The sequence below is a fragment of the Acanthochromis polyacanthus genome, chromosome 17, assembly GCF_021347895.1.
Source record: "Acanthochromis polyacanthus isolate Apoly-LR-REF ecotype Palm Island chromosome 17, KAUST_Apoly_ChrSc, whole genome shotgun sequence".
NCBI lineage: Eukaryota > Metazoa > Chordata > Actinopteri > Pomacentridae > Acanthochromis > Acanthochromis polyacanthus.
In genome coordinates this window covers 33,901,699-33,929,527 of record NC_067129.1, presented here as the reverse complement: position 1 = coordinate 33,929,527, position 27,829 = coordinate 33,901,699, and the positions used below count along the sequence as shown (strand labels likewise).

General features: G+C 38.0%; 1 protein-coding gene across 2 annotated transcripts; it reads right to left on the bottom strand.

Annotated features, from left to right (window-relative positions):
* Window positions 1-438: 438 nt before the first annotated feature.
* Window positions 439-27,407, bottom strand: LOC110965797 (cullin-5). Of its 2 annotated transcripts, none has more exons than XM_022214951.2 (19): window positions 27,368-27,407; window positions 21,134-21,243; window positions 20,939-21,038; window positions 16,294-16,470; window positions 15,679-15,820; window positions 13,625-13,770; window positions 12,199-12,279; window positions 11,344-11,482; window positions 9,385-9,515; window positions 7,728-7,835; window positions 7,571-7,635; window positions 7,347-7,479; window positions 5,755-5,886; window positions 5,299-5,422; window positions 4,372-4,547; window positions 3,390-3,551; window positions 3,088-3,206; window positions 1,818-1,941; window positions 439-1,600 (listed from the first exon to the last, which is right to left on the bottom strand). In XM_022214951.2, the coding sequence occupies exons 1-19, from the start codon at window positions 27,389-27,391 to the stop codon at window positions 1,406-1,408; spliced, it is 2,388 nt and encodes a 795-aa protein (XP_022070643.1). In that variant the 5' UTR covers window positions 27,392-27,407; the 3' UTR covers window positions 439-1,405. The 2 variants fall into 2 exon arrangements, with proteins under 2 accessions (XP_022070643.1, XP_022070644.1); XM_022214952.2 differs by having other exon boundaries at window positions 11,389-11,482.
* Between the last annotated feature and the right edge of the window lie 422 nt (window positions 27,408-27,829).

The window sequence follows — 27,829 nt, the reverse complement described above, 5'->3', positions numbered from 1 at the left end:
CCTCTGAACATACGCAGCTTTTGAAAAGCAATCAATTAAAAGAACATGTAAAAATAATCTTTTTAAACCCGAGGGCAGAGAAAGCAGATTCAGCATCAACTCTATGCCAGCTTGGACGGGAAACTACTATGAACAGGAACATATTTAGACTTTCGGTGTATTTATAGGCTTTGTCCAGACCACACAGATGGATTTGGATATTGAAATTGAAAACCTTTATCCTAAATACAAAGCCAGACATTAAAGCTTGTGGTTTTCTCTTGACTGCCCCTCACAAGCTTGGCAAATTTTTATACCTTTTGTTTTCTAAAAATGGCAAAAATTTGGCTTTAAGCACTTTACACAAATGTGACAATGTATGTAAAAATGCTGGAGGGCTTCTACAAAACTTTTCTCGACTTTGTTTACCTGAACTAAGACGAATGACAAGCCTGCATATCGTTTTATAATAAGGTGCTGTTTATTTAATCATTTCATTATTCACATCTCATGGTACACTCTCTTATAGCTTTGACTTGTAGTATTTACCACATGTAATACTGACCTCAGCCTTCTCTCCCAGGCTTCCTGCAGAAGAGAGGACTGTTGCAAACATGAGCTGAGCTCCGGCTGCGACTCCACCTCTGTCCCTGGGTGCATTTGGTAAAAGGTCCTCCGATTCTGGATTTTAGCAATATGCTAACTTCCCCCCACATTCTCATTTTGACCCAGAGACAGAGGCTTTACAGTTGGCTCTACATTGCCGTCTGGTTCAGTCCTGCAAACTGTGAAGTGTTTATCTGGCTTTTTATACACTTTGAATGTCCGGATTAAGTGTTTGATCACGTTAACTGTGACCGCAGAGAGTCACGACGGCGTCACGGCCCCCGTTATTAAACCAACTAGCTGGGTTATAGCAGCGTCGCTTTTCAGGGGGGACGAGGGCGGCGTTTTGTTCGAGGTTCAGATGATCTGGATTTGACGTGGATTAAAACCGGACTGCAGATATTTTGAGTTCCTCAGCTTTTCCTGTCAGCATGCCTGTAGACTTGTGCAAGCAGGAGTGTCGCAGTAGCTGCCCAGATGACACACCATGGCATCAAAAACGGACCGTTCACAATTTAACAGCTTCATCTGGACAGCAAAGGAAACTCCCTTCAACTAAAAACAGTTATGACCACTTGGTGCAGACTCCCACTGCGTTTATCTTTTTTCTTTGTACAACTTTAAGGCAGGAAGTTCCACTTTTTTTTTTAAATAGGTCTCAGTCTTAAATTCATGCCTCCCTGCACAAGACTGGATTTTTTTGTGTTTTTTATTGTTTGTTTGTTTTTTTTAGAGGACGGGGAGCCTGGAAGTATTCTAGTGTCCATCAGGCCTGATCCACTGAAACCAAAGTCAACACAAGTCATCCTAATGTGCTGTGCTATGCCATGTAGATGAAGGTGTTTATATCCGTCTCATCCCGCTTTATGTACTTGTGATCTATCAGCCACTCGATCTGCTCCTTGATCATCTTCTTCTGTGGTAAAAACATGTTCTTTAGGATCTCCACCAGCTCCGTCTGCAGCTGGGCGTTGTTGATGCGCTTCCTCATCTTCATGATCTGGATTATGGCCTCCTGGACGTGGGAGAAGAAAAGAAAGGTGTGGGGAAAAAACAACAAAAAAAGTGGGACAGAAAGCGCGCTGTGAGACAGATGGATTACTATGCAGCCCGTAAGTTTAAACAAATATGACCACAGATGTCTGCTGAAGCTCTGTGGTGGGAAAGCATTTATTCACAGTAGGAGGGAGCAGCAGCATCTCCACCGGCATGCTGTGAGCTCATCTCCATACCTGTGTTCTTAGTATCCTGAGCTGGACGATGCCTTCGTTCTCCTCCTCTCTCATTCGCTCCGTGGTGAGCTGCAGCCGACCAATCAGGTTAATCTTCCCCCTTTTCTGAACCTTTGAGTTTTTTCTGTAAATTTAATTTTAAAAAGGAAAAACAGAAGTTCTGGGTCAGTGTACAGTTTCTACATCTACAGTAGGTGTACATGCAAAAATGAACAAAACAAAGAATAATCACTGCAGTCGCTCACAGAAGTCTTATTGCTGGGATGGATATGGTGTTTGATCACATACAAATACAACTGACTAGTGGTTTAAAAATAACAGAGGAATCTACCAGCCATAAAGACTCCACCACTACAAAACCTCCCTCTGCACTCCCACTTCTTTAACCCTTTAAGCTTCAGTCAATTCCAGCCGTTTTCAGTACAAAAAAATCGCTAATATTCTATTTTTAAATAAAAAAAATTACGAAAAATACAGGGAATATTGGACGCGCATCGCGAGGTGCATTTCCTTGAAAACGACCGATTCGTGGATTTTATACCGACTTCAAGACATGTTTTGGACAAAATAGTTTACTGGCTTGTGTTGTCTGGATGTAAAAGGTTGGATTATGGCCGGTTTTTGTGGAATCTTTTTTTTTGTGTGTAATAATGAACCCGGAAATGTGAGTCGCGCTGTGTGCGTTGAAGCCGTGTATAGAGAACGGATGGATGAATATTTGTTTTTGTCGGACAAATGTGTTTTTCTCACCCGCTGTGGTAATCACATCTGAAAGTGGTTTATACCGGCGGATTCATGAGAATCTAAGCTTTCCATCGGCGTATAGTGTTTGTATAATCGGGTTTGCAGCCGTCGGACATTCTTGAAATTCCTATGCAAATTAGTAGGTGTACCGCCGGCGGTACACCTACGACGCACTGAAGCGTAAAGGGTTAAGTTTCATTTAAATTTACACTATAAACAAATGTTATTTTTCTGCCACACTGGGAAAAAGCACATTAAAAGTACATCAGGAAAGTTTCCCTCTTTAAACGCTCTCTTAAGTTTAAGAACTGTGAATCAAACATTACAGGAGACATCCAGGTGAAAGCTAAACTGTCCAACTGCTAAACCCAACATTCAAATTAAGAACTAAAAATAGCAAAAGCTATATTAAAGACAGCTGAACTGGCAAAAAAATTCCTAATAAAATTCCTCTATGTTCAATTTAAACCACCAATACGCAAAACTGTGAAGAAAAGTGGGTCATATTGACTTTAAAGCGCCTCACATGAGAGAAAACTCCTGGTTGACGTAGAATAATGTTCCTTCTGCAAAGTCTTTGGGCGAAGACACCACCGGGTCGTACAACAACACCTGCCGCTTGAGTTTGGGAAACGCTACCAGAGACTGTGAAAGAAAGTTTTAAGGAGAAAGTTAAATAACCAGATTAATTAAACAGAACAAGTTATCTGAGTTGTAGAACAGACAGCACGGCAGTTTACTAAATCTGCAGCTCAGAAATGTGAATTTGCTGAGTGAGCTTTCAACACTTCATAGTCAGTTTTATCTTCGTTCATCGCTGGTGTTTACCCAGAGAGTGCGTCGCAGCTCCGCATCCGGCAGCTCAGTCGCTAACTTGAGGTTTTCAAAGCTGATCCGCTCCCTCGGCCTCTGGTTCCAAGCGAACAGCACAGCCAGCTGGAAGGTGGTCACCTCCAGGTCGTACTGGCCCACCTCGTTCTTGAAGGTGATCTGGGGAAATGAAGGACAACTTGTTTAATATGTTGCACACATTCAAACAGAACAACCGTTTAAGCTGACAAAAGCAGTGCGAAGTAGAAGTAACAATGTGGAAACTGCAAAATTGCAGCCTACAATTTCAACAAATTATGCTCTCACCAATGCTAAATCAAAGAGTTTCTAGACAGAAAAATTACTGAATATGCACTACTGGTCAAAAGTTTTAGAACTCTCCAGTTTTTCATTGGAACTTTGATTCGATTGCTTCCCTATAAATCTTGCTTTCACTATGCAGGTCTGTTTAACACTGGGTTCAAAATCTCCCAGGAAAATGAAGGCTAAATTTAAGATTAAAAGAACAATCAGAGTGACTGTGGAAGCTCTTCCTGGCAAAGGGATAAGAGCGCTGTTTTCAGAGGAGGCAAACTGGACTGAAAAGTTGTTTGTTGCCACTTTAAAGATTCCATCTATGACTCACAGACTAAAAAAATAATCTAATTGATTAGGGAAATTAATCACTAACTGCAGCACTTGTTCTCACCCATCTAGGATATTTATAAACAATGGGTGTAATTCTAAATTCAGATTTATCTAAGTGGATGTTCCATTAGGACATTCAAATGGGTTTTCTCCTAAAAGAGCAATAAAATGCCCCACAAGAAGCATGCGTCCAAGTTTGTTTTAGCACTTCGATAAAGCTGTAAACACAACACTAACATCTTATTGTCCTACAGAGCTGCCGTGTTGAATTTAACAACATTAAGCAACGTCTGGCTGCCTCAGTTACGTGCAGTGTTTGTGTTTTTCTGTGCAGATCTGAGGATACACTCACAATGCCGTTGGACATGAGGTGATGCCAGTGGAGCTTCCTGCCACTGTGGTTCTTCTTGTAGAAGTCTTCTACCTCTGGTATCAAATCCTCCAGCTCTGTAGGAAGAGAGACGAAAACCTTCTCGCTGCTCCTCGACCAGGCTCCAGCATTCAGGATCTTTATGTTGACTGAGTCGGCTGCAGCGAAACACACGTTAAGTTGATCTCAGACATTCAGAATGACAGGCTTGAGCTAGGCTTCAGATGGACATACGCTGTAATTATTCAGCATTTATCACTAGTATTGTTATTGTCTTGACTTCTTTACTAACTAGCCGAATTAAAGAAATAGTTTGACATTTTAGGAATACACTTATTTTTATATCTTACCAAGAAGTACAGGGGAAGCTCAGTAGCACTCTTACATTCATAAATTAAGTATGCTGGAATAATAAAGCTGGAAAAAGGCTTTTGTGTATTAAACGTCAAAAGAAAAAGCGAGAACACAAGAATAAGTTGTGACTCAAAAGCACAAAATTTAAATACACTTTGTTTACGGAGAGTTAAAATAAGGAAAAACAGAAAACAAAATAGCAAATCCTGATATTTGAAAAGCAAAAATGTGCCATGTTTTTTCATAAATGATTTCACTGACTATCACAGTTGAATACCAACTACATGGCAGTCAGCCAGAACATTTAGAACTCATTAATTAACATTTTAATAAGTCTCACTGCTAAGCAATGCTAAGCTAAGCTAAGCTAAGCGGCTACTGATCCTGCTTTATATTCAGAATACAGGTATGAATGTTCTCATCTTAATATCGCCAAGGAGCAAACGTGTTTATTTCCTGAAATATTAATTATCCCATCATTTAAGTCATAAAATTAAGTAAAACACCAAATACTGACTGACTGCAGCTCCACATATGGATTTAAATCGTGTTTACCTGGTAAAGCAAGCTTGTTGTGTTTATGCATTTCTTTGAAAGACTGGTTGAGGTCCTCTGACACCTTGATGTCCTGAAACATCCTGGCCAGCTTGTTGACATAGTCGGCCGGCATTCCTACTTCCTGTTCGGAATAAACGGCATCACACACAGCAAGATGATGTAAAACTGCTTCTTTCAAAGTTTCTGAAAATCAAAACAACTCACAATTTATCTCCAGTACACCACAAGTTATGTGGCAAATGATGACTGACATCTGAGGCTGCTTTTCATAACAAATAAGCTCATGATGATTTTATTAATCATGAATGCAGAAATCTGCTAGAAGCCACTGACTTTTTTTATGATATTTGTGACGATAATGAAAAAGGAAACAGCCCCAGATATCACCCTGATGAAGGCATTTGGGGGATGGAGGACGGTACAAAATGAAAAGATGACTGCTGAGGTTCGTACCCTGAGCCACTCCACCATGTTCTCCTCTATCTCGCTGTCGGCTGAGATGTCGAGGATGAGTCGGCGGGTCAGGTGGGCTTTGTGGTAGCGCATGAACACGTCTTTGTTCTGGACGTACTTCAGCACTAAAAGCTGCAAAAAGAAAACACAGGAGAAAATGCTGCAGTGAAAGTTATCCACTGCTGGCCTTCTACACACTTCCTCATTGTTTCTAATTATGTAAGTGGTTTGTCATGTCTAAATTGATTCTTTTGTTACAAATTTAAAGAAATGAAACACACCTGCATAGCGAGTTGCAAAATGACAAAAAAAAGTCAGGTACAAATAATACTGTAGACCCTTAACACCAATATTAAAGAAGCCAGTTAAGTTACATAATTAATGGAACTGTAGACTCTTAACCTAGCACTTAAATTAGCCTGGTACATTTGCATAATAAAATTACTGTAAGACCTTAAGCTAAACATTTAAATTAGTCAGGTAAATTTGTAAAATTAAAAATATTGCAGTGTCTTAGCCATAACATTTAAATTAGTCGAAGGAATTTACATAATAAATAACATTCAAAAGTTTTAACCATAATATTTAAATTAGGCAGGTAAATTACTATTAATAAGAATATTATATGGTCTTAATATTAATAGTTTATTACTCGGGTAAATTTGCACTATGAATTCTATTTTAGTTTCTTAACCTTAATATTTACATTAGTCCAGTAAATTTACAACATGAATAATATTGTAGGATCTCTACAATACCATTCACATTAGTCTGGCAAATATACATAATTAATGACATTGTAGAGTCTTAATATCTATATAAATTTACATAATTAATGACATTGTAGGGTCTTAATATTTAGATAAATTTACATAATTAATGACATTGTAGGGTCTTAATATTTAGATAAATTTACATAATTAATGACATTGTAGGGTCTTAATATTTAGATAAATTTACATAATTAATGACATTGTAGGGTCTTAACTATAACATATAAACTTTTTTTATTTTTTTTTAATCTGTATTGCTGTAATAGAAATATTTGTCATGAGCCAAAGACAAATTTCCACCTTTGGATTGCAAAGATGAAAAACGAAGTTGATCCATGCTTAGGATCTGCTGGGGGAAAAAAATCTTAGTACATTTGTAGGACAATTTTAATGTGGTGAAATCGAAGGAAAGCAGAGCAAAAGGGAAGTAAAGGTTGTTGCATCACATCTGTTACTATATGGTGTAACCCTTTGTGATGTGACAAGCAGTGAAAGTTACCTTAAAATAGCATTGGGTTGATGTAACACCATTCGACATGATGTTCTCTTTCTTTGTTGAGTGTTTATGTCAGTGTATGTAATGTGTATATATTAATCCAGCTTTCTGTCATTTGTAGCCATATTTGCAGACTTTGAAAGGTCATGAGCTGCACAATTTGCTTTCTTTGTATTCCAGTGAACAAAGCCTGTAAATCACTTATCATGAGTTTGTACCAGCTATCATCATGCTCTACAAAAAAGAGCTTCAAATTGTGAGTCCAATAATGAAGAATTTCAAGAGTTCACAACCAAAAAACACGAATGTTCCTTGAAACGTACCACTTCCTTGAGCTTGGCCTCGATCTCCTCAGATGTGAGCTTCTTGCTCAGCGGGGTCTTCCTCAGGAGCATGTCGCAGTAGTTGGCCAGCAGCTCCGGACACTTGGACTCTGGCTGAGTTTTCAATCCGACCCTGCAGGCGAGCAAGACGAGTGCAGTCAGTTATTTCTGCCTTTCACAAAACCAGAGCAGAAGCTGAATTTCACGCAGGCTGCTCGTCTTACCCTTTCTGTTTCATGGGAAGCTCTAATTTAAATATAGTGGCATCATTGACAACAGCTTTATAAGCCTGCAAAAGACATTTTAGACAGTAGTTTACAGCATGTTCTGTCAGGTGCTTCCACTGTTAATGATGGACAAGTCAGCAGAAGTCTAACTCACTTTGTCTCTTGCCGTCAGGAAACGTGGGTCGTCCTGGAAGGCCTCTTTCACCAGCCGACTGAAGCGGTTAAACAAGGTGAGCAGCTGCTCCACATATTTCTCTGAGTCCTGTGACAAAGAACAGGTGGTGGAAGCAGACTTAAATCACCTCAGATTAAGGTGGAGTTAAGGTTAAAGATGACCTCGAGTTGAGGTTGTGTTGTCAAATCAGCGTGATGTCCAACAGATTATGCACCTTCACAATATCAGCTTAGTCACCTCTGAGCACCAGTTGAAAGCTGATCAGTCTGAATATCAAAATCCAAGCATTAGCGATATGAAAAGTAATACTCATTTGTCAAAACAGGCTCTGATGTTTGTCATTTCAATCTCTAAGGTAAAAAAAAGCAACACAATCTAAATGTCGATTTCAAAAGATAAATCTCATAAAACAAAGAATGATCAAACATAGAAATTACAAAAGCACACTGCATTTAGAAAAGATAAAAAATTGCATCCTGTAATAATGAAAAAGCTTGAGGTCATGGGTGATTGGTGCTGCCTGATTTAATGTAATGAATATGAGCTTGAACATCAGTTTTGTATTCTGGAAAATGTCCTGTTAAAAGTCTGCATGTGTATAAACACATCGAAGGTAAATAATAAGTGTAATGTTGCCACAGATACACCAAGGTGAACTCTTATATTTACATTTTGGAAGCTTTAATTAACCCAAATCAGCTTTTAAGATGTTTGTTTGGGTGTTTGTTTTTTTGTAATTTACCAGTGAATTCAGTGACAGCTATCACTTAATATCTTTGAAGAAATCGTAAAAATTAGACGTTTGTCAGGGAAGTTGTGAAGCATTACTATTTCTGTTCAGCAGTGTGCACCAGCATCATGTAATTGCAACTGTAAAACTCCCTCTCTAATCTTTCATTAAACCCCTACAATTCATCTCTGCATGTCAAAATTACATGTTGTAAATGGCTTAAATGTAACTCTACACTGCTGCTTCCTCTAAACCTCATGATGTGTCTTCTAGTATATAAAACAGTGTGTAGAAAATCAAGTTTTAAGAAACTTCATTTTCATCAGGGGGGATCTTTAATAGCTAATTTTGCATATTTAATTTCCTAGAATGGGCTTAAAAATTGGCTTAATTTGCAACACACAGTGTAATTAACTACATATACATGTGCTTGAGCATGAATTAGATATGAAACTAAATAAAATAATGGTATAAAAGACAAAACAGTCCATTTAAAGTAATTGATAAACACCTAAAATACTTGAAAATGATTGCGATTGATGCTAAGGTAACAGATTGACAGGTGAAATACCTAAAAGTAATGATAAATTGTTCAAAATTGACAGCTAATGCTAAAAATAGCAGTTAAACAGTTACAATAATGGTAAGCTAAATTCTGTGGGAGTAAATCTGAGTGGTTGGAGAATGATAATCTGACTAAACTGAATGTCTGTCTTGCTCTGTTAGACTTTGATGGAGTGATGATGTCACTGTACTATCTCTTGGTGGATGCAAAACTTTGAAAACAAACCTGCAAACCCAGAAAAAGCTGCAGTTGTTCTTTAATCTCAAAACTCAGCAGCATTTTGGTGTTTATTTTCCACTGCATTATTAAACAAATACGTTACGTGTACTTGTAAAACTCACAGAAGTGATCGTCTCGGCTGAGGCCACCATGTCGGCGAGGCCGGCACTCATGATGTGCTCCTCCAGGTCCTTCAGCATGGGCTCAATGCCACTGGGAACTTTGTCCATCAGGGAAAACATCAGGTGCAACTCTGTGACGGAGGTCAAAGCAGCATTAGTACGTTCTGGATTAAATGTGCTTCTGAGTTAAGCACTGGGGGGTCCAGCATTTAAACTGACCACGTTTACTGTGCAGATTCATTGTGAACCCTTAAACAGACACTTAATATATCCCAAATAATGAACAATAATCATGAATTAGAAGGGAAACGCAGTACTAGATCTGTCTAAGAGTTTAGCAACAGCAGCCAGTCAGCTGCAGCTTATTGAAGACCGGGCTTTCATTTGGCAGCTGCATTAGAGCATAAGCAGAGGATCGGCTGCTTTAAAATCCATTACTGTAGATGGCCTTTGTCCATTTGTTAAATCAAACTGCAGCAGCACAGATTTGGACACACAAGTGCATTAAAAATACTGATGGGTGGTTAATGCAGCCCAGAAAGCGAGCAGAGGTCTCAATTATAGACATTCTCCTCAACTTAAATGCTCACTTAAGATAATTTGTTAAGGTATTTTACATTTGAATGATGGAAAAAGTCTGGAGTAAAAATGTTGCATAAGCTTATTTTAAGATATCCGAGTGGATTTTAAGCACTGGAGATGTACTCCTCTAAAGTAAACAGCAGTTTGAGAACGGGAAAGGTTTGACAAGTAGCAAATATGGTAGGATTTCAGTACCAGGAAATGCAAAACCTCAAAATATTTTGGTCACATTCAGTTTATAAAATCATTATTTGGTAAGTTAAATCCTATACAGAAACTTTGTGGCCCATTCAAATTAATATTTCTCACCTTTTGGTAAAGAAAGTGACTTTAAAGCTTCTCATTCTTACAAAATCTAATTCAAGTCTGGGTAACATGAATTTCAATTCCTATTTCTGGCTTTAAAACATTTTCATAAGATGTTCCCTCTCTGAACAACTTCTTCACTTCCCACACTCACAAGCTGTGTGCTTTCAAACCATTAGAACATTATAATATCAGCTCGAGGAAAAGGATTTCATCATTTAAGATATAAAATTACAACATTTATTTTATTAGCAGACTTCTTCTGGGTCAAGTTTAAGACGAAACTCAAAGACAAAATCAAAATATATTTTTACCAGTCACATCAATCAACTGGTTTAAACTCTAATGGGACAAAAATACAGATTATTATTAAGTTAATACTACTTATTATGATCAAAAATAATTAGACTTCTTGCTTCTATCTACTAATAATAATGCTCTAAGTTTTGGAATTACAGTCACAATTATTTTTGGGTCTTTGAATGGTCTTGCAGTGGGAGTCACAACTTTTATTTGTTTGCATTTTTGTAATCTGGCACCATTTAAAGTATACTGAAATAGGTATGAGCAGCTCGTTTCCATTGTACCCTTCAGTGCACAAACAGCTATCACTGGTTCACTTGAATACTGAAAAAAACTGAAAAACTGTGCTGTTTCTCCAGTAGTTTTAAGGTTATAAGGAGGATATTTTTCCAGGATTACGAAGCATCTGAGGTCACCCTGAATCTAAAAATATCATATCATGTCCATGAGTTCACGTTGGAAAGAGTGACTCACGAACAAAGTACGCTTTTGAAAGGGTTTTGAAGTACCGTAACTGCTTCTATGAGCTGAGTTTCATAACCACTGATCTCACTGATAAATGGGCCAAATCAGCAAACCAAACTAACATCCAACACACCCTTCCTTCCGTGAAAACCTCTCAGTCTGATTTCTGAGAGATTCGCAAACCTTGTCCACTCAAAAGCGTACACCGCATGACTTCCCTCTTTTCACAGCAGTGGTGGCAACACGTTTGTTCTACGGATGCTGGACGGGGAGGTTTGGTCAGGGCTATTTCCTGGTGCAAACCTGAGCTGGCTGAGCCTTTGGTGGGAGCAGTCCTGCCGTACTCACTCTCTGTCTCATTTCGTTTGATCATGCCTGGACACTCGGCTAAGATGGTCTCCTTGAATGACGTTACTAGCGCATTGACACAACACTCCATTAACTGGGAAGACAAACAGAAGGAAAAAAATGTTCTTTAGAAATACGGTATGTGCAGTACAGTAACACATGTGGCCTTTGAAAGGAATACTTCAACATTTTGGGAATATCACTCAGCAATTTCTTACTCAAAGTGACAAGAAAAGATCGACGATGCTACAGTCTGGAGGTCTTTAGCTTAGCTTAGCATAAAGACTGTAAGTAAAGGGAAACAGCTAGCCTGGCTTCGTCCAAATAACTGCTTTAGCTAATATGTTGATTTTATGTAAATTGATTAATCTTCACACACACACACAAAAATAAGCCAAGTTGTGATTTTATTGGAAGTTACGTGCTCTGACTATTTAATGACGATCTTCTTGTCTCAAAGAAAATGCACACATTTTCTGAAATGAGTTTGTTTAATAGAAAAAATATACGGCAAGCTGTTATTTAGTTTACTAAAAAATAAGATTTTTGTGCAGAAATATAGGTACAATGTTGTGAAATAGGACAAATAAGAACTTTGGTGTTTACTGACACAATTACTTCTGCAATTCAATTTTACTAATTCAAAAGGAAAAGTTTTTTTTTAATTATAAAATTCTGAGAAAATTAAAATATGGAGACGGATTAGATGGGTATGAACACATTACAAAACATAGGGACTTTACTGAATTTGTAACGAACCCAATGGTAAACTTCTCAACACAATAAGAAGTGGCAAACTTTAATACTCACTGCTTGTACAGAGTTACAGTCACGTCTCGTCTCCAGGTATCGCAGTGCACGTTTCTCCTCTTCCCTCAGCTTTGAATCAGCCTGGTTAAAAAATACATGTAAATAAAGTTATGTCACATAAAACTGTTACCGGTTTGTACATTTCTGTTGTGAAGCATGAAAATCTTAACCATTTAAAGCCAGTGCATGAAACTCACAAGAAGACAACCAAAAAATACCAATAAAACCCTCATTTAACTGATATTAAAGATGCTTTTCATTACATAAAAAATACACAAGTAGCACATTAGCTATCAACAGAATAAAATGGTGTTTTATTATTATGTAACATAATCATTCGGCAGCTGGTTTAGGGTGAATTTGTGTCTAATTATAGTAATTATATTTAATGCTTAATAACTCCTCAAGTAAAAATCACAGATACTTTAAATGTAAAAGTACATGCAGGCATAAATCATCAGAATTATCAAAATGGTCAAATGTGTCAATATTATTTATCTTCATTAAAGTATAGAATATGATAAATATAATAGTAGTAATACGGAAAATGAACTAAAACAGAAAATAATGCTGTTTAATCAAACATTTTATTGGCATATATGCAAGGAGAAATGACTTTTTTCTTGTTTTTTTTATGATTTTAATGTCCATTCAGTGTTTTGAAATGCATTTATAGACTTTTGACTGAGCATACTTGAAGCTGATTAGCTGCTAATAACTTTAAAACCTGCAAGTGTGTGATATATCTGCCAGTTGTGATTATCTAGTAACTTGTTTCCCATGTAGGGGTTTGTATTTATGCACAATGTGGTGCTGAAGAAAGGAATCCGTCTGTTTCTGCCTTCAGGCTACGGCATAAATGAATTACAGAGTCTGTGGCAGTTTTCTAAAGCAGAAAAAGTTCTAAAACTAATTCAAAAACAAAAACATCGTCACTGGAGGACCTAAAGTGCCTTGATCGAATGAAATATGCATGAAAGGAATCCTATTCTAAAAAACAATCAGTCCAGTTCTCTCATTCTGGAAAGCAATTTTTAAAAAAATATCCAGAAAAAAGTCTCCAGAGGGATTTTTAAAGATGCTGAGCTCCCCTGAGGTTAAAGAGGCAGATCTATACAAGCTTACTTTATGTCCACAAGCCATTAAAATGTATTTTATTTTGTGTCTGTTACTCAACTCAACATTTTGGGCCCGTGCTGTGCTTAAATAAACACCAATCTTCTGTTTTGTTTGGTCCTGCTGGCTGTCTCACTGTTTTCTCTTTTTATTCAAATAACTTTGTGCCAAAATCATCAAAACAGGTAACAGGAGCCTCAAATCTAAAGTTTCTAGCTGCTGTAAAACACAAATGTAGTTCGGCAGCCTCGCGTCATTTATAGGAAGGAAATGAGTGAGAAAAGAAGTCACACTGCTGACTCATACTCACATATTTCATGTAGTTTTGGACTCCGTTCTGCTGCAGGTAGGCCGGCGCCTGTGTTCTGTAGAACCTCTCCGTAGAATCCATGTATGCTTTCTCAAAGTTGTCCCTGTAGATCTGCAGCTTGTCGTCGGGGTTGGAGCACAGGTTCACTGCTCGCAGAAAAAAGAAAGAAAAGAAAAAAACATCACACGTTGAGATTTCAGCGTCTCAATCGAAACAAAGCATCAGAACCAGGAGTTTAAAGTTAAAATGCACCTCATTATTAACCACGCCTGACGTGTACGTCAGCGGGGTTACTGCATTCGCTTCGGTATCTGGCTGGGTAAGTATGTATGTATGTGTGTGTGTGTGTGTATGTCCGTTCAAGATATCTCTGCAAGTGCTGAAGTCAGGATAATCAAACTTGGCACTGAAGATCAGTCTAAGGTCCCCTGCTCAGTTGTGGAGTTACAGGGTCAGCAGATCAAGGTCAAGGTCACAGGGGTCACTTAGAACATTTCTTGCATATTGCATCATTTGTATAGGAAGGGATATACGTAGGATGATCAAAATTGATACAGAGCATCATGCATGGGCGTGGTTCTGCCATCTACTGAGGGCTCGTCTAGTTTATGACACTGTGACTTTTTTTCTAAAGTTCTATTGTTTTTTGAAAGTTTTGTTCTTTACATTGTACTACTGTTACTGAACAGCCTTGAGAAACAGTCACTTTGCATTTCACTGCACATGCTGTATGAGCAAATAAGAACTCTTGAGTCTTGAAATATTGCCCTGAGATTCTGGTCCATGTTGACATGACTGCACCACGTCATTTCTGCAGGTCTGTCAGCACCATACTCATACTTTAAAAGTTACTAAAACTGCTCTACTGGGTCCATCCTGGTGAATTAAGAGGCCACTGAACTCACAGTCATGTCGATAAAACCAGACTGAGACTTTTACTTGGAGATTTGGTGCTTCAGACGAAATTCTGTTCAACTATATCTGACTTGCTTTAAACTTTGTTATCTTCACCTATGGATATTTTCAAAATACATATCACAGAAACTTAAAAAAAAACTATTTTTGTGTGAACTTTCATAACTTACTGAGCAGGTGTGACAAATTGTACCACACGAGTCTTCAAATACAACTAATACCGAATAATACATAGTACTTATATGTAATAGTGCTTTTCAAGACATTCAAAGATGTTTGACCTAAATAAGAAAATATTTCATTTTGTAAACAAGTATTTCAGATTAAAAAGTTTCTATACGTGAGTAAAAGTTAGCAAGCTGATATCTACATTACCGTTCAAAAGTTTGGGGTCACCCAGACAATTCCATGTTTTCCATGAAAACTCACACTTTTATCCATGTGCTAACATAACTACACAAGGGTTTTCTAATCATCAGTGAGCCTTTCAACACCATTAGCTAACACAATGTAGCATTAGAACACAGGAGTGATGGTTGCTGGAAATGTTCCTCTGTACCACTATGGAGATATTCCATTAAAAATCAGCTGTTTACAGCTAGAATAGTCATTTACCACATTAACTATGTCTAAACTGCATTTCTGCACTACATGTTTTAGAGTTTCAAAATGTTTCTGCAAATATAACCAAAAAAATATTTCATTTTCTGACAAGGTCCAGTTCATATTATAAACTTTTGGTATGTTATGTTTGGTGTTTATTTTGACACGAGTTAAATTTTGTAAATATCAATAGCCAGCATCTGAATTATAATATTTTAACATCTTTTCTTTTTAAATGTGTGCTCATAAATAGGACTTTTAATGATTTTCATATTTTAACCATAATCCCACCACTGGTGCCATTTTTTCTACCCTCTCAATGTCTTCTTTTCCTCTCAAACATCACCATAAAGTCAACAAATTTGTTCCCTCCATTGTTCTATTTCCTACATGCACACAGAATCCCAGACACTAAATACTATCTGTCGTTGTTTTGGCACGCTTGAAAATTCATGGTCACGGTCCAAACTGTCACACAACACAAGTCCAGTGGAAAGAAGAAGAAATCAATAAGCCGATGTCACAGCGTTTCTCACCGTAGGATTCTCGAACTCCGATGACCAGCTGGGAGTCGAAGGCCTCCCCCAGCCTCTCGGCGTGGACCAGCTTCATGGCACTGTCTTGTAATCTGTTTTTGATGTTGGAGAAGATGGACTCGTTCCACGTGTCCAGCATGAGCTGCAGTCAGGAGCACAGAGAACGTCAAGATTTTTTTTATTTGCCATTTGTGCACAGACAGACAGTCGAGGCACATTGGATTCTTGTGCAGAGCTCTCTTGGAGTAGAGTAAAAACACCTCATCAAAATAGGAAGTACAGATTTACAAGACACTCTACATGAGTGGTAAAGAGAAAATATGAGAAATAAATGTGAATGCTGCAGCTGAGGTGTGAAAACTAACACACTGTTAATCACAATATCTTGAACACTTGTACATTCTTTACACAGGACATTTTGAATTTTATATTTTTCTAATTGTTTATTTTCATTTACTAAACATTTTTGCTTATTTCTCTGTAAGTATGGTGGTGGGAACTGCACTCTTTCTGCTGTAACAACAACAGATATTGAATAAAGTATTTCTACTCTACTCTATTCTGTTCTTACACCTTTGGGGTACAGGAGTAAGCGGTCCTCCTGCTCCCCCTCACCTTGCGGACGATGCTGTCCTCCACGTTGGACTTCTTGTTGCTCCCTTGCTTTCCCATCAGAGTGATCTCCAGCTGGCAGAACGGTTTGGGTAAGATGTCACATTGTGTGAAGAACTTCCTCCACTCCACGATGTAGGCCTTCAGCAACGCCGTGTCATCCTGGTGACTCAGCACCCGCTTAGAAAAACACAAAACATCGCTGATTAGCGCCTGCAGAATCTAAGCCATAACAGATAAGATTCACCTTAAAACATTTATTGATGTTATAAAGTGTTAAATGTTGTGCAGTAAAATATGTTTTATTAAGCAGATTCTGTTTTCTGTTTAGTTTTCTACATTCACAGGGGAATGTGTGGAAGATGTGGGAAAATATAATAAAAATGAGCACATGGTTTAAGGAAATGTTAAAATAAGCCTTCCAGAGTGTCTCATCCAGCCTTCAGAGAAGTGTAATGCATCATTTAATCATCACACCAGCTAATGTCCCATTTACTGTTCTTAATGGACTGGAAACAGAGAACATTATCCACCATACCAGAGTGTAAAAACTTCAAAATACATCCACTGTCCCGTACTTTATCCTTTCATATAAATTATGCATTAACAATTTAATCAGAACCTGTACAGTTTCTGGTTTGTAAACAGACCAGGATGGTTGAGGGTCACTCTGGAATCGTAATGTGCAGCATGTCCTGGTTTTCACTCTCAGAATATTCATCTGCTTTTATTTTCAGTGGGGATAAATAATACATTACATTTAACACTCTCTAACTTTCACTCTCAAGGTCTGAGGTCCACATTTTATCAGCAGCATTAAGTTTACTAATCAACTCACATATTAGCACTAAATTATTATTTTCTACCACTCGACCCTCAGAGGGCTCTGCAGAAATGAGCTCTAATGTGACACAGAGGTTGTTGTTTTTTGTTTTTGTTTTTAAATGTGTACTGATTTTCAGGGGAAGCCTGAAGGGAAAACATGCAGGGCTCCAGACTGCTATAAAAATGGTCTCATTTGCGACCTTTTTTTGACAGTGCACGAGTTGAAGTTTGTGAATGATAATGATGATAATAAGCTGTATCGATGTCTCTGGATTACTTTTAGAACTTTGCTCTGTCAGTCTGTCCCTGTCTGGAGCGTAAAACAAGCCGTTCAGTTGATGTCTGTTAAAAAGTTAAAGTGATCTCTAGCTGAGTACTTGAACATGAAATGAGGGAAGAGGAGGTGGACAGAGAGAGGTCCAAAACAGACACACTTAATGATCAGAGGGCAGGTGGAGGCAGGAAGACACTGAACCAGTGAAGGAAAAAAAGCAAATCAATCGCTTACAATGACTAACACAGAGTAAAAAACAAATGAACATGAATCACAATAATGATTTTAGCTTCGCACCATTGCATGAACTAATCTACTGTAGTATTTATGCTTAAAAATGCGGTCTACTCACAAACACCTGCAAGTGTTGTGTATTCCGCTCATAGAAAAGAGGAAGAAGAAGAAACAGAAGAAATAACTCCCGGTTTCATATGGAATAAATCTGACATTAGAAGGCCCTAGTTTAATTCCTTTCAAGATCACTTTTGGTCACACACCTGTCTGAGCACCGCAGCTACCACACTCGGCAATGTGGGGCGTTTAGGGAACATCGGTAAACTGTAGTGTCTATTGATAAGCTGCACTGCAAAAACTCCAAATCTTACCAAGTCTATTTGTCTTACTTTCAGTCTAAATGTCTCATCCCACTTGATTTAAAGGGATAGTTCGGGATTAATGTCTGACTACGACAGCGACGATGAATATATTGACTTCAGCATTCAGCCAAGGGGATATCTTTATGAACCCGAATATACTGAAGCCGAAATTCACCAGATGGAGTTAGAACGGGCAGAGAGAGAGAGAGAGAGGGTGGACAGAGAAGTGGAACAAGTTGAAGTTGGAGCCACAGCTGGAGCCGTGAGACACCGGGTGACTGATAAATGGTGGTGTACTTGTTTCAAGTGCGAAATAATGCCGACAGAGGGTGAGATGAGAATGGGATCTCATCATGCCACAGATGCAAGACCTTTCAATTGATGAGGAGGCCAGCTTGCCAGCTCCTGTCTGCATCACACATCATAATGACTTCCCTGCACTCCTGAATGCATTCCTAAAATAAACTGGAAGAAGCGTCCCAGGCCAGCTGGACCCGACGGTCAGTTGTCTTCAGAGTAAGTGTTGCCTCCTCAGTTTTTTGGTTGAATTTTATAACTTTATACTGTACAAGTGATCCACTTCTCTGTCCACCCTCTCTCTCGCTCTCTGCCCGTTCTAACTCCATCTGGTGAATTTCGGCTTCAGTATATTCGGGTTCATAAAGATATCCCCTTGGCTGAATGCTGAAGTCAATATATTCATCGTCGCTGTCGTAGTCAGACATGTTGTTGTTAACTTTACCAGCAGTAAACAAAGTGAAACCTGCGCGGCTGCCAGCTGGAGGCAGCGCGGAGTGATATGAAGGGAGAGAAAATAGTGCCAAGCGTTCACGAGGTCTGACTTTTTCGTGGACAACGGTTTTGTGATGCAAATATATCACTCTTTCGAACACATATTGGTTTGAGAAGAAAACGCTTTATTTTCGTGGCCCCAGCAAACTTGCCGGACTACCTTCGTCTGGACCAAAACCGGACCGGATCTCTGCTCACCGGACGCTGTCGGCAGTAAGTCTGTGTGAATGAACAACACTGCTGACGGGGATGCCATACAGATTCATGTCAAAAATCCCGAACTATCCCTTTAAGATAAATTCATTTAACAAGTGACATTTCAGCAGATGGAGGGTCTAGTTTGAAGACAACGCATCTTAAATATCTTGTTAAGTCAAACAATCTTGAAATTATTTTGTTTTGAGTGAATTTTACAAGAAAACTCAAAATAAGTTTAACCCTCAAATTGACCCAGTTTAAAGTTTAAAAATGTGAAAAAAAATATTATTTTCACAGTGAAAACTTCCACATTTTCAACATTTTTTTGGGACATTTTTGAACATTTTTGGTGGAAAAAAAAGAAATGTTAAAAAAAAGGTTTCTTTAAGAACATTCAGGAAAAAAATCAACCAAAATCCAGCGAATTTCACTGGATTTTGGTTGATTTTTTCCCCAAATGTTCTTAAAGAACATATTAGAACTTTTACTGATATATACAGAATCACTTTAGATATTTTCCCAAATTTTTTTTTTTTTTTTCAGAGGTCAAGAGGAGGGTTAAGACACCCAAGCTTGACAATCCTGGTAAAATAAAGCTTAAAATAAGTTTTCCCAGCTAATTTTAAGATCTTATTTCAAGAAATCTTACCAAGTCATTTTCACTTCTTCTATTGGCAGATTATTTCACTTAGTAAAAGGTAAAAGTTCCTTGAAATGAGGTTTTTTTTCTTGTTTTGAGAGGGGCATTTTTTTCCAGCGTGATGTTCAGCAAGTGATGTGTTTTGCCTGTGACAAGGTGTGACCAAATGAGAAGGTTGGTTGCACCGGTGCTACCTGTGAGAAAGTTAGTCTGGAGCCCTGATATGGGAAATATGTCATAAACTGCTGAATGCACTGGCACTGAATCTTAAACAGACACTCGTGGTTACCAAATAACAAATCCTCAGACTTTTCCTCAAGTGTTATAAGTAAGGTTTTAAATGAAATATCATGAAATTCAGTTTAAAAATTCATGTCTCATCTCAATGAACGGGAATAATTTAAATGACATCATAACTTATCATGTAGAGGTAAAAAGACCCACAAAACTAACAACATTCTCATCTGTTGTACTTTGTGTCAGTTCTAATGAAATGCATTCTTCCTTGGCTATTTTTCAAAAACTCCACCTGAAAAAACATCCCAAAATTCAATCAGTCACATTTCCACAACTGTGATGTCAAAATCAACAGCCTGAGCTCTTTCAATCAGAAACACTGGGGAGAATTTTTAAATAATGTAAGTCTTTGTATCCACATTACCATGCCAGAGTGGGATCTGATGAACGACACGCGGAAAATTTGAAATGCTGACTTCCACCATAATCAGAACTGTACGTAGCATCCTTATGAGTGACGTTGGTGCTGCTGTTCTAAAAAACTGCAACTCAGATTTGATGCATGAAAATGAAGTTTACTGCATCTATTTTAATCAGAGTAGCAGTAATCTTTAAGAATTGGTGCAGGTTGAGTTTTAAAGCAAATACAATCGAGTCCTGGCACAAGATCCTCCAGGATGGAGAGGGTTAAACAAACCATAACCTAAGAACTCATCGTGGCTTTTTTCTTCTTCCAGTGGTGGAAGGTGTGAGAGATGCGGCTCTTATAATGTGCTTGTTTATAGTGGGACACTGAAGTTTTCACTCTTCTCTACCAACAGCAGCTTTAACAGACAGGAACGCAAAGCAGCAACTAAAAACTTCTCTTTTTCTGTGAGGAAACACTCACTGTTTACAAGCTAGCTGGTCTGTTAACACGTTGCCGTTAGTGAAAGGAAGAACTTCACACACTTTCCGAGGTGTTAAAGCAAGTTATTTAATGATGAAGCTCAACTGTGTATCGAGGAGCAGATTTATCTTTTCAGTTGCTTATTTGACCATAGGATGTAAGTGGAGTGGACTAATGGGGGGATCTGTGAGTCTTACTGCTTGTGCTTGTTTGATGAAATCTAAGATGTCCTCTTTAAGGGCCTGGTGGATCTTAGCTGGACCTTTGTCATCCCACAGACAAACAGCGTGGACGTCTCTGTAGGAACAAAAACGAGACACAACATGGTCCATTTGCCTCCAGCAGCTGAGTATTATGCCAAAAGTACAGGCGCAGAAGCAAAAAAAACTTACGAGAACAGGTCAAACCACTGTTGTTTGGTGACAGATTCCTGCCGCAGGAGCTTCAGCACGATGGGACGCATCAGGTCCCATTTATCCTCAAACTGAAGGGAGCCTTTGTTCTGGAAACAGACGGGAGAGAATCAAACTGTTCATGTAAGTAAGGCTTGTTCATCAAACACGCACAAACACTGGCAACGCTACAGTGAAATTAAACAACAGGGTCAATTACAATTTGACTTTACAAATTGATTCTTTTCTCTGTCAAGTTCCACTTATTCCAAGTAATCTGTTTGATTGACTGACTGATACGTTCAGTTGTACCCTGCTGGCTGTGTTTTCTCTCCGATAAATTTGGAACACATACAAAACTGAAACTCAGAAGAAATGCACATTTTTTCTTATGGAGAAAAAAGATTCACTGAATGAAAATGATGTGAATCACATGTCCACAGTCACCAGATTTCAATCAAACTGAGGAGACATTTAAAGGTACACGTTACATATGGCCACCACTGAAACGCTAAATCAGGAAATAGTTTTTGAAAAATTATATGTGAGCACACGATAAAGAGCACTGAACTTAATTTAAGTTGTATGCAAAGCAATGTCGCTTCTACCCATAAACAGGATATGTTGTGGTTAGAAACCAGTAGATGTGAACTATTTCGAGACAGTTTTGAAAGTTTTTTAAGCCAAAATGCCCCAAAATTTAAAAAATAAATACCGAGGTCAGCCTGTACAATGTTCTATAGCAGACGTTTTGGCTTCTGAAAGTAGAGAAAGCACAAGAATTATAAGTAACATGAAAAGAAATTATCGTCTGGGTCACTGTCATCACTTTAGGGCTGAAATTATCAGTTAATCTGTGATTTTTTTTTTTACTATTACTCCATTATTTGTAATGTCTAGAAAACGTCAGAGAAAGCTAAAAAAAACAACAACAAAAAACCCAAAAGCATAAAAATGCCCAAGGTGTTGACTGCTTGCTTTGCTGACAAACACTTGAAAAGATCTTCAGTTTATTATCATGTACGAAAAGAAAGAAGACGGAAGCAACAAATGTTTTGCATTCTTGCTTAAAATTGATTATTTATTCATCAAATATTTGCTAAATCATTTTCTGTCAGTCGATTGATGACTGCAGCTTTGTGTGCCGTAAGTTTTATCCAATTAGTGGGACACTTCATAAAACCTTACTTGTCACATTCCTGCTTTGACAAGTCAGACTGATCAAAAATCTGTTCTGATATATTTACCAACAAAAACACTAATTACTTCATTAAAAAAATAATTACCAGAATAACATCGATATGTATAAACCATCAGCTGCAGTCCTACGCTGTGTTAAATGTTAAACTAATATTTCAAAGTTGACATTTTAAAGAAATAAAGTTGCTTATATAGAGGTAATTATCAGACTGACATGACACAGAACAGATTCAAATTGATGCTCCAGAAGGTACAACGTCCTGACTTTAAGGGGTTAAGGTCCAAAAACCCTAGACGTACATTTCCTATACAGAATTTTTTCCATTTCTCTCTCTTTGTCTGGAAAATAACAATAACTGTGTTCCAGTTCCTCACTACACACCTCTTATTTTAAACCATTTTGACTATTAAGAAAAGAAAAATAATGCAAAATTCAAGCATATTCAATCAATCAATACAAAAAAACCTCCTCTGATTTTTAATGTGTGCTGTTGATGTGCACAGTCTTCTATAAGGCAAAAAATAAAAACTAGTTGTGGCAAATAAACCACAAGGATGAAAAGAAAACAAAAAAGAAATTCTTAACTGTTCTGTCAAGTTGTTTCGGCTGAGGGAATATCCGAGAGTGTTGCTTTTTAAAGCATAATATAATTACCTATGTTGATTTCTAGAACAAAACTTTAAACACAGTTAGAATTCACTTTAACCATATAAGATAAAGTGTAACAAAAAAATATATGGAGATAAATAAAGTGCAGATACAGACCGATAAATACTAGAAGTGGAGTAATGACATGGAGAGAAGGAGAAAAAACTGTGATATACAGAAAGCAAAGCAGCTATAGTTGGTCAGTAGAACAGTTAAAGTATGAACATAATTAAATAAATAGTGTGTCACATGTCACAGTAGTCGGTATGGAATTGGGACACATCCGTCAAACACAGCTGAGATAAGCAGAGTTTTCCCAACATTGCAACACTTCAGCCAAGCAGCTACCCATTTCTTATACAGTGCCTAAGCAGAATGAACATGTCTCCACTGCTTCAGTAACAAAGTGTACCCTACTATTTGGCATTAAAGTGGAGTTCTTCATTTATTAATTGACTACACACTTACAGAGTTTGCAAGTCTTATCTGTAGCCTTAATGTTGGTCGATTAGCAAGAGGTTTAGTGAGTTAATTCGAATCCAAAAGTGTTTGATCAGCCCGGTTTAACTTGCAGGAGACTGTAAAAGCTCCATAAACATGTTTTACTATTTCTGAGGAAATAAATTCATGATAAGCAGAGAGAAAATCAGCTGTGGTGGTGAGCTCAAAATGGTTATAATGCTCAGTGACCTGGAGGAAATCCCATTTGCTGAACGTACCACATTTAGACATCAAAAACTGTGCAAAACATGCACAAACTATCAGCACAGTCCTTGTATTAGTTAGTAAAGTGAACTGACTTTTACCATCAATCAACTAATTGTTAACTAAATTAAATTAAACTAAAATAAATTACAATAATCGCCGACTATTTTGACATTCATTGAAATACTTTGTCATTTTTAAGGGGTAAAACTGTCAAAATTGTCTGATTCCAGCGTCTTAAGTGTGAATATTTTCTAGTTTCTTGGGGTTGTGGATAAAACACGACACTTGAGGATGCCATCTGGGGCATTTGGAAACCCTAATTAACATTTTTCACTATTTTCTGGCATAATATCGACCAAAGAACTGATCAATTAATCAATACAATAACCAACTGATTAACATTAAAAATAATGTTCAGTTGCAACACCAGTGATCAGTAATCAGTGATTTATGCACAAGGACATGGTAACAGAGCAGATAAGGTTATGGTAAGATTAGATTAAGGTGGGTTTGGCAATTTGAACACTTTCAGACATGCTGAGCTATTTGCACAGGAACAATATAATATTTCAGCTGGCAGTTACTTTGTGGATAACAGTGCAGTTTCAATTTCTTATTATTTTCAGTCATGGTGTCTTTACATGGCCGGTATTCTTACATAAAATTGTGTTAATTCAGATTAAACGATAGTGTTTAGCCTGCACAGGAGGCTGCTTCTGCCATACAGGACAGAAAATGTTTTCACAGAGTATCCCTAAAAGGTCAATCAGGCCATGTCCTAATGTACACATACTATACTAGTTAGACTACTTATAAATGTGTGTTCAGAGGTGTGGCAGTGCTTGATGCACCGGGGCATGGCAGCAGTGCAGATGAAATGACATTATGATTGGATTACTGACCTGGCAGAGTGGGCAGCTACCTGTTTTTACGAACAAACATGTTAAGTTATTTGAACCACGAGGTTACAATATCAGCTAAGACGAAGTGTGTATTATTTGCTGATTACCTGATCCTGTTTAGTCTAGTTTAAATACATTTACTAGTGTGGATCACACTGTCCTCAAATCAGGGATATTCCTAAATAAAATTGTGTTTAGCTGAATAAATGCAATCTAAAACGCATTACGTTGTGTTTCAGTAAATGAAGCATGGCTGCATATGACTTACAGGATGGGGTGAATTGTTCAGAGGACAGCAAAATTTGCATAAAGGACTCTTTACACTTTAATCAGGCTATGTCCATAGTACGCATTTAGATTATTTAGAAGTGTGTGATCAGTGGCGGGACAGTAATTGATACACCAAGGCATGGCAACTGTGCAGATAACATGACATTTAGTTTAAGTAATGTTAGGCACTATTTGATAATTATCTGGTCTTGTTATGTAGATGTTCTATGGTACAAACTGCTAAATGTCTTTATTTTTGCAGTTCATGCTTTCCTCACGTGGGGGATATTCCTAAATAAAATTGTGTTCAGTCAAATTAATGCAGTCTAAAATGTACTAAGTTGTGTTTCAGTAAATTAAATATGGCTGAATAGAACTTACAGGTCGAGGCACATTGTTCAGAGGACAGCAATATCTGCAAAAAGCCTCAGACTGCAGGCTTACTTTGTTGTTCCCAGAATTTCTAAAAGTAGAATGGGGGCGAAGTCTTCAGTTATCTCCACTGGAACTAGCTCCTAGTTTGGGTTTGGGAAGTGGACACCCTCTCTATTTTTAAAACCAGGCTTAAAACCTTCCTTTTGACAAATCTTATAGTTAGGGCTGACTCGGGGGACTCCAAGGGGGTCAGTTGGAGTCCACATATACAGCTGACTTCCTCTTCAATGTCCTGTAGTTCTGCTATAGGCTTAGGCTGCTGGGGGACCTCTCTGGATGCACTGAGCCCTTCTCTCATTACCTATGTATTTACAATATATACTGTTAATGCATTGCATTCTCTCTGTGTCCCCCTGTGTCCTTTTCTGAGTGTCCCTGGCCCTGGAGCTGGATGTTTCTGGTCTGTGGTTGCTGTCCCACCAAGTAGCTTAGTCTCCATCATGTCCACTGTGGGATGCTGCTGCTGACCTTCCTCCAGCCCACTGCTTCCAGCTGCCCATTTTCACCAATCTACTCTGCATTACCTTTACTGTACTTGATATGCTAATCTACACACTGTTTGCATCTTACTACCAGCTATTTATGTAGCATATTTAATGCCAGAGCCGTACAACGTAACAGTAAACTTGTGAATCAGTTCCAATGTTGGCTTGTACTTGTATCATTTATGTTACTCTAATCATACATGTATCCCAATGTGTGTTACATGTTTCCTTGTAGCCCACCACCCTCTTCTCCCATCCCTCTCATGTCCCTCTCAACTCGCCAGCCAGCGGCAGATGGGTCCTCCAATATGAGCCAGGTTGTGCTCAAGGTTTCTTCCTGTTAAAAGGGAGGTTTTTTGCCACTGAGGTGGGTTCTGTAAAGCATCTTGAGACAATCTGAACTGTAATTGGCGCTATATAAATAAAATCAAATTGCTGTGTAGAGGTTCCATGTTACAAATTCTTCAAATATCTTTTTTTACTCCAGTTCATGCTGCCCTCAAACGGGAGATATGCTTAAATAAAACTGTGTTTATTCAAACTAATGAAATCTAAAACATATTAAGTTGTGTTTCAGTAAATGAAACGTGGCTGACTAGGACTTACAGGATGAGGAACATTGTTCAGAGGACAGCAATATTTGCAAAAAGGACCCTTTACACTTTAATCAGTCTATGTGTAAACACATCTACACTATTTAAGAAGTGTGCGATCAGCCAAGGGACAGTAATTGCCAGCAATTAGGTTAGATACTATTTGCAAATTATCTGGCCTTGTGTGGAGGTTCCATGTCACTAAAAACTGTTGTTTAAATATCTCTATTACTGCAGTTCATGCAATCCTTGCATTAATATTCCTAAATAAAGCAGTGTTTCATCATATTAATACATGCTAACATATAGTTATTAGTGTTTCAGCACATACTGTCAATACTGTGCACACAGTTTTATATTTCTGCAAAACCCCTGTGTTTAGACCCCAGTGTCACTTAGAACTGATCCACAGCTCTAGCTTAGCATGCCACCTCCCCTGTACCTGTGCCTGACGATGTGAATTATCACTGAATCAAACACAGTGCCATAGATGCCTGACAAGCTTATCAGAGAGAGGATTAAGTGCACAGAAACTACTCCGACACTTTTTTTCTGGCAGCCTTTAGCGAGTCTTTTAAGTGGCTTGATCAGCTGCAGATTCCAGAGCCACTGACTGACAGATGATATGGAGGTTGGTAGCTAACGTACAAACACAAGCTATGTTCCTATTTCAGCACAGGTTAAGCTAACAAAACGTTTCCTGTCCGCTGTGTGTCTCTGTGACTCTCCGGCTACCTCGTCTCTGCCTTTTCCCGTTACATTTAGCTCTGTTGTGGCTATTCCATTTAGCAGCTAAATCACTGATAAGTAGCTAATGTTAGCCAGATGCAACTTAACTGCTGCCAGCTAAAGTCAACGCTGACATTGCGGCCGTGTTCAGGTGCGGTGTGCTGTTTCGTTAAGGTTGGAGCTAACGCCAACATCACACCACACAAATGACAAGCGCTCCGGCGGGCGTTAAATACAAATAATTGAATTGAAGTGCCTCCTACCTTTAGCAAATTAGACGTCGCCATGTTCCCTCAACTTATCCTCTCGTAAAATCTCGCGTGAACTGCGGGACGGATGAAGATTAACCTGATCACATCACTTACTGAAAATGTGCGGCGTTTCGTCATTTAATTAAATAAAAAAAATTAACAAATGAAGAATTTAAAAATAAAAATTTAAAACTAAGGTTTTTATTCACGTGTCCTATATATGTATAGTTTAATTATGTTGTTTTTAAAATAACTATACGAAAAATCAGCTCTCTGTAATTTACTTTATCCACATTTGTGCACTTTTATTTTTGATTATGTACAGATTTCCTCTTTTTTTTTAACAACTTAGCACTTCTTGCAAACACTAATGTTGTCCATATAAATTTCCTTTCTTTTTAATTATTCAAACTGACTCAGCTTAGTGTCAGCGGTTGAATGTTTTGTTGGCAATTGCTGGTGCATCTTATTTAT

Excerpts from the sequence above, each read along its gene's own strand:
- LOC110965797 (XM_022214951.2), bottom strand. The coding sequence starts at position 27,391 with ATGGCGACGTCTAATTTGCTAAAG. Across the intron at positions 13,771-15,678 it reads CGGAGTTCGAGAATCCTACG|TGAACCTGTGCTCCAACCCC; the intron begins GTGAGAAACGCT and ends TTCTGCGAGCAG. Across the intron at positions 3,207-3,389 it reads AGCTGCGACGCACTCTCTGG|TCTCTGGTAGCGTTTCCCAA; the intron begins GTAAACACCAGC and ends TTTCTTTCACAG.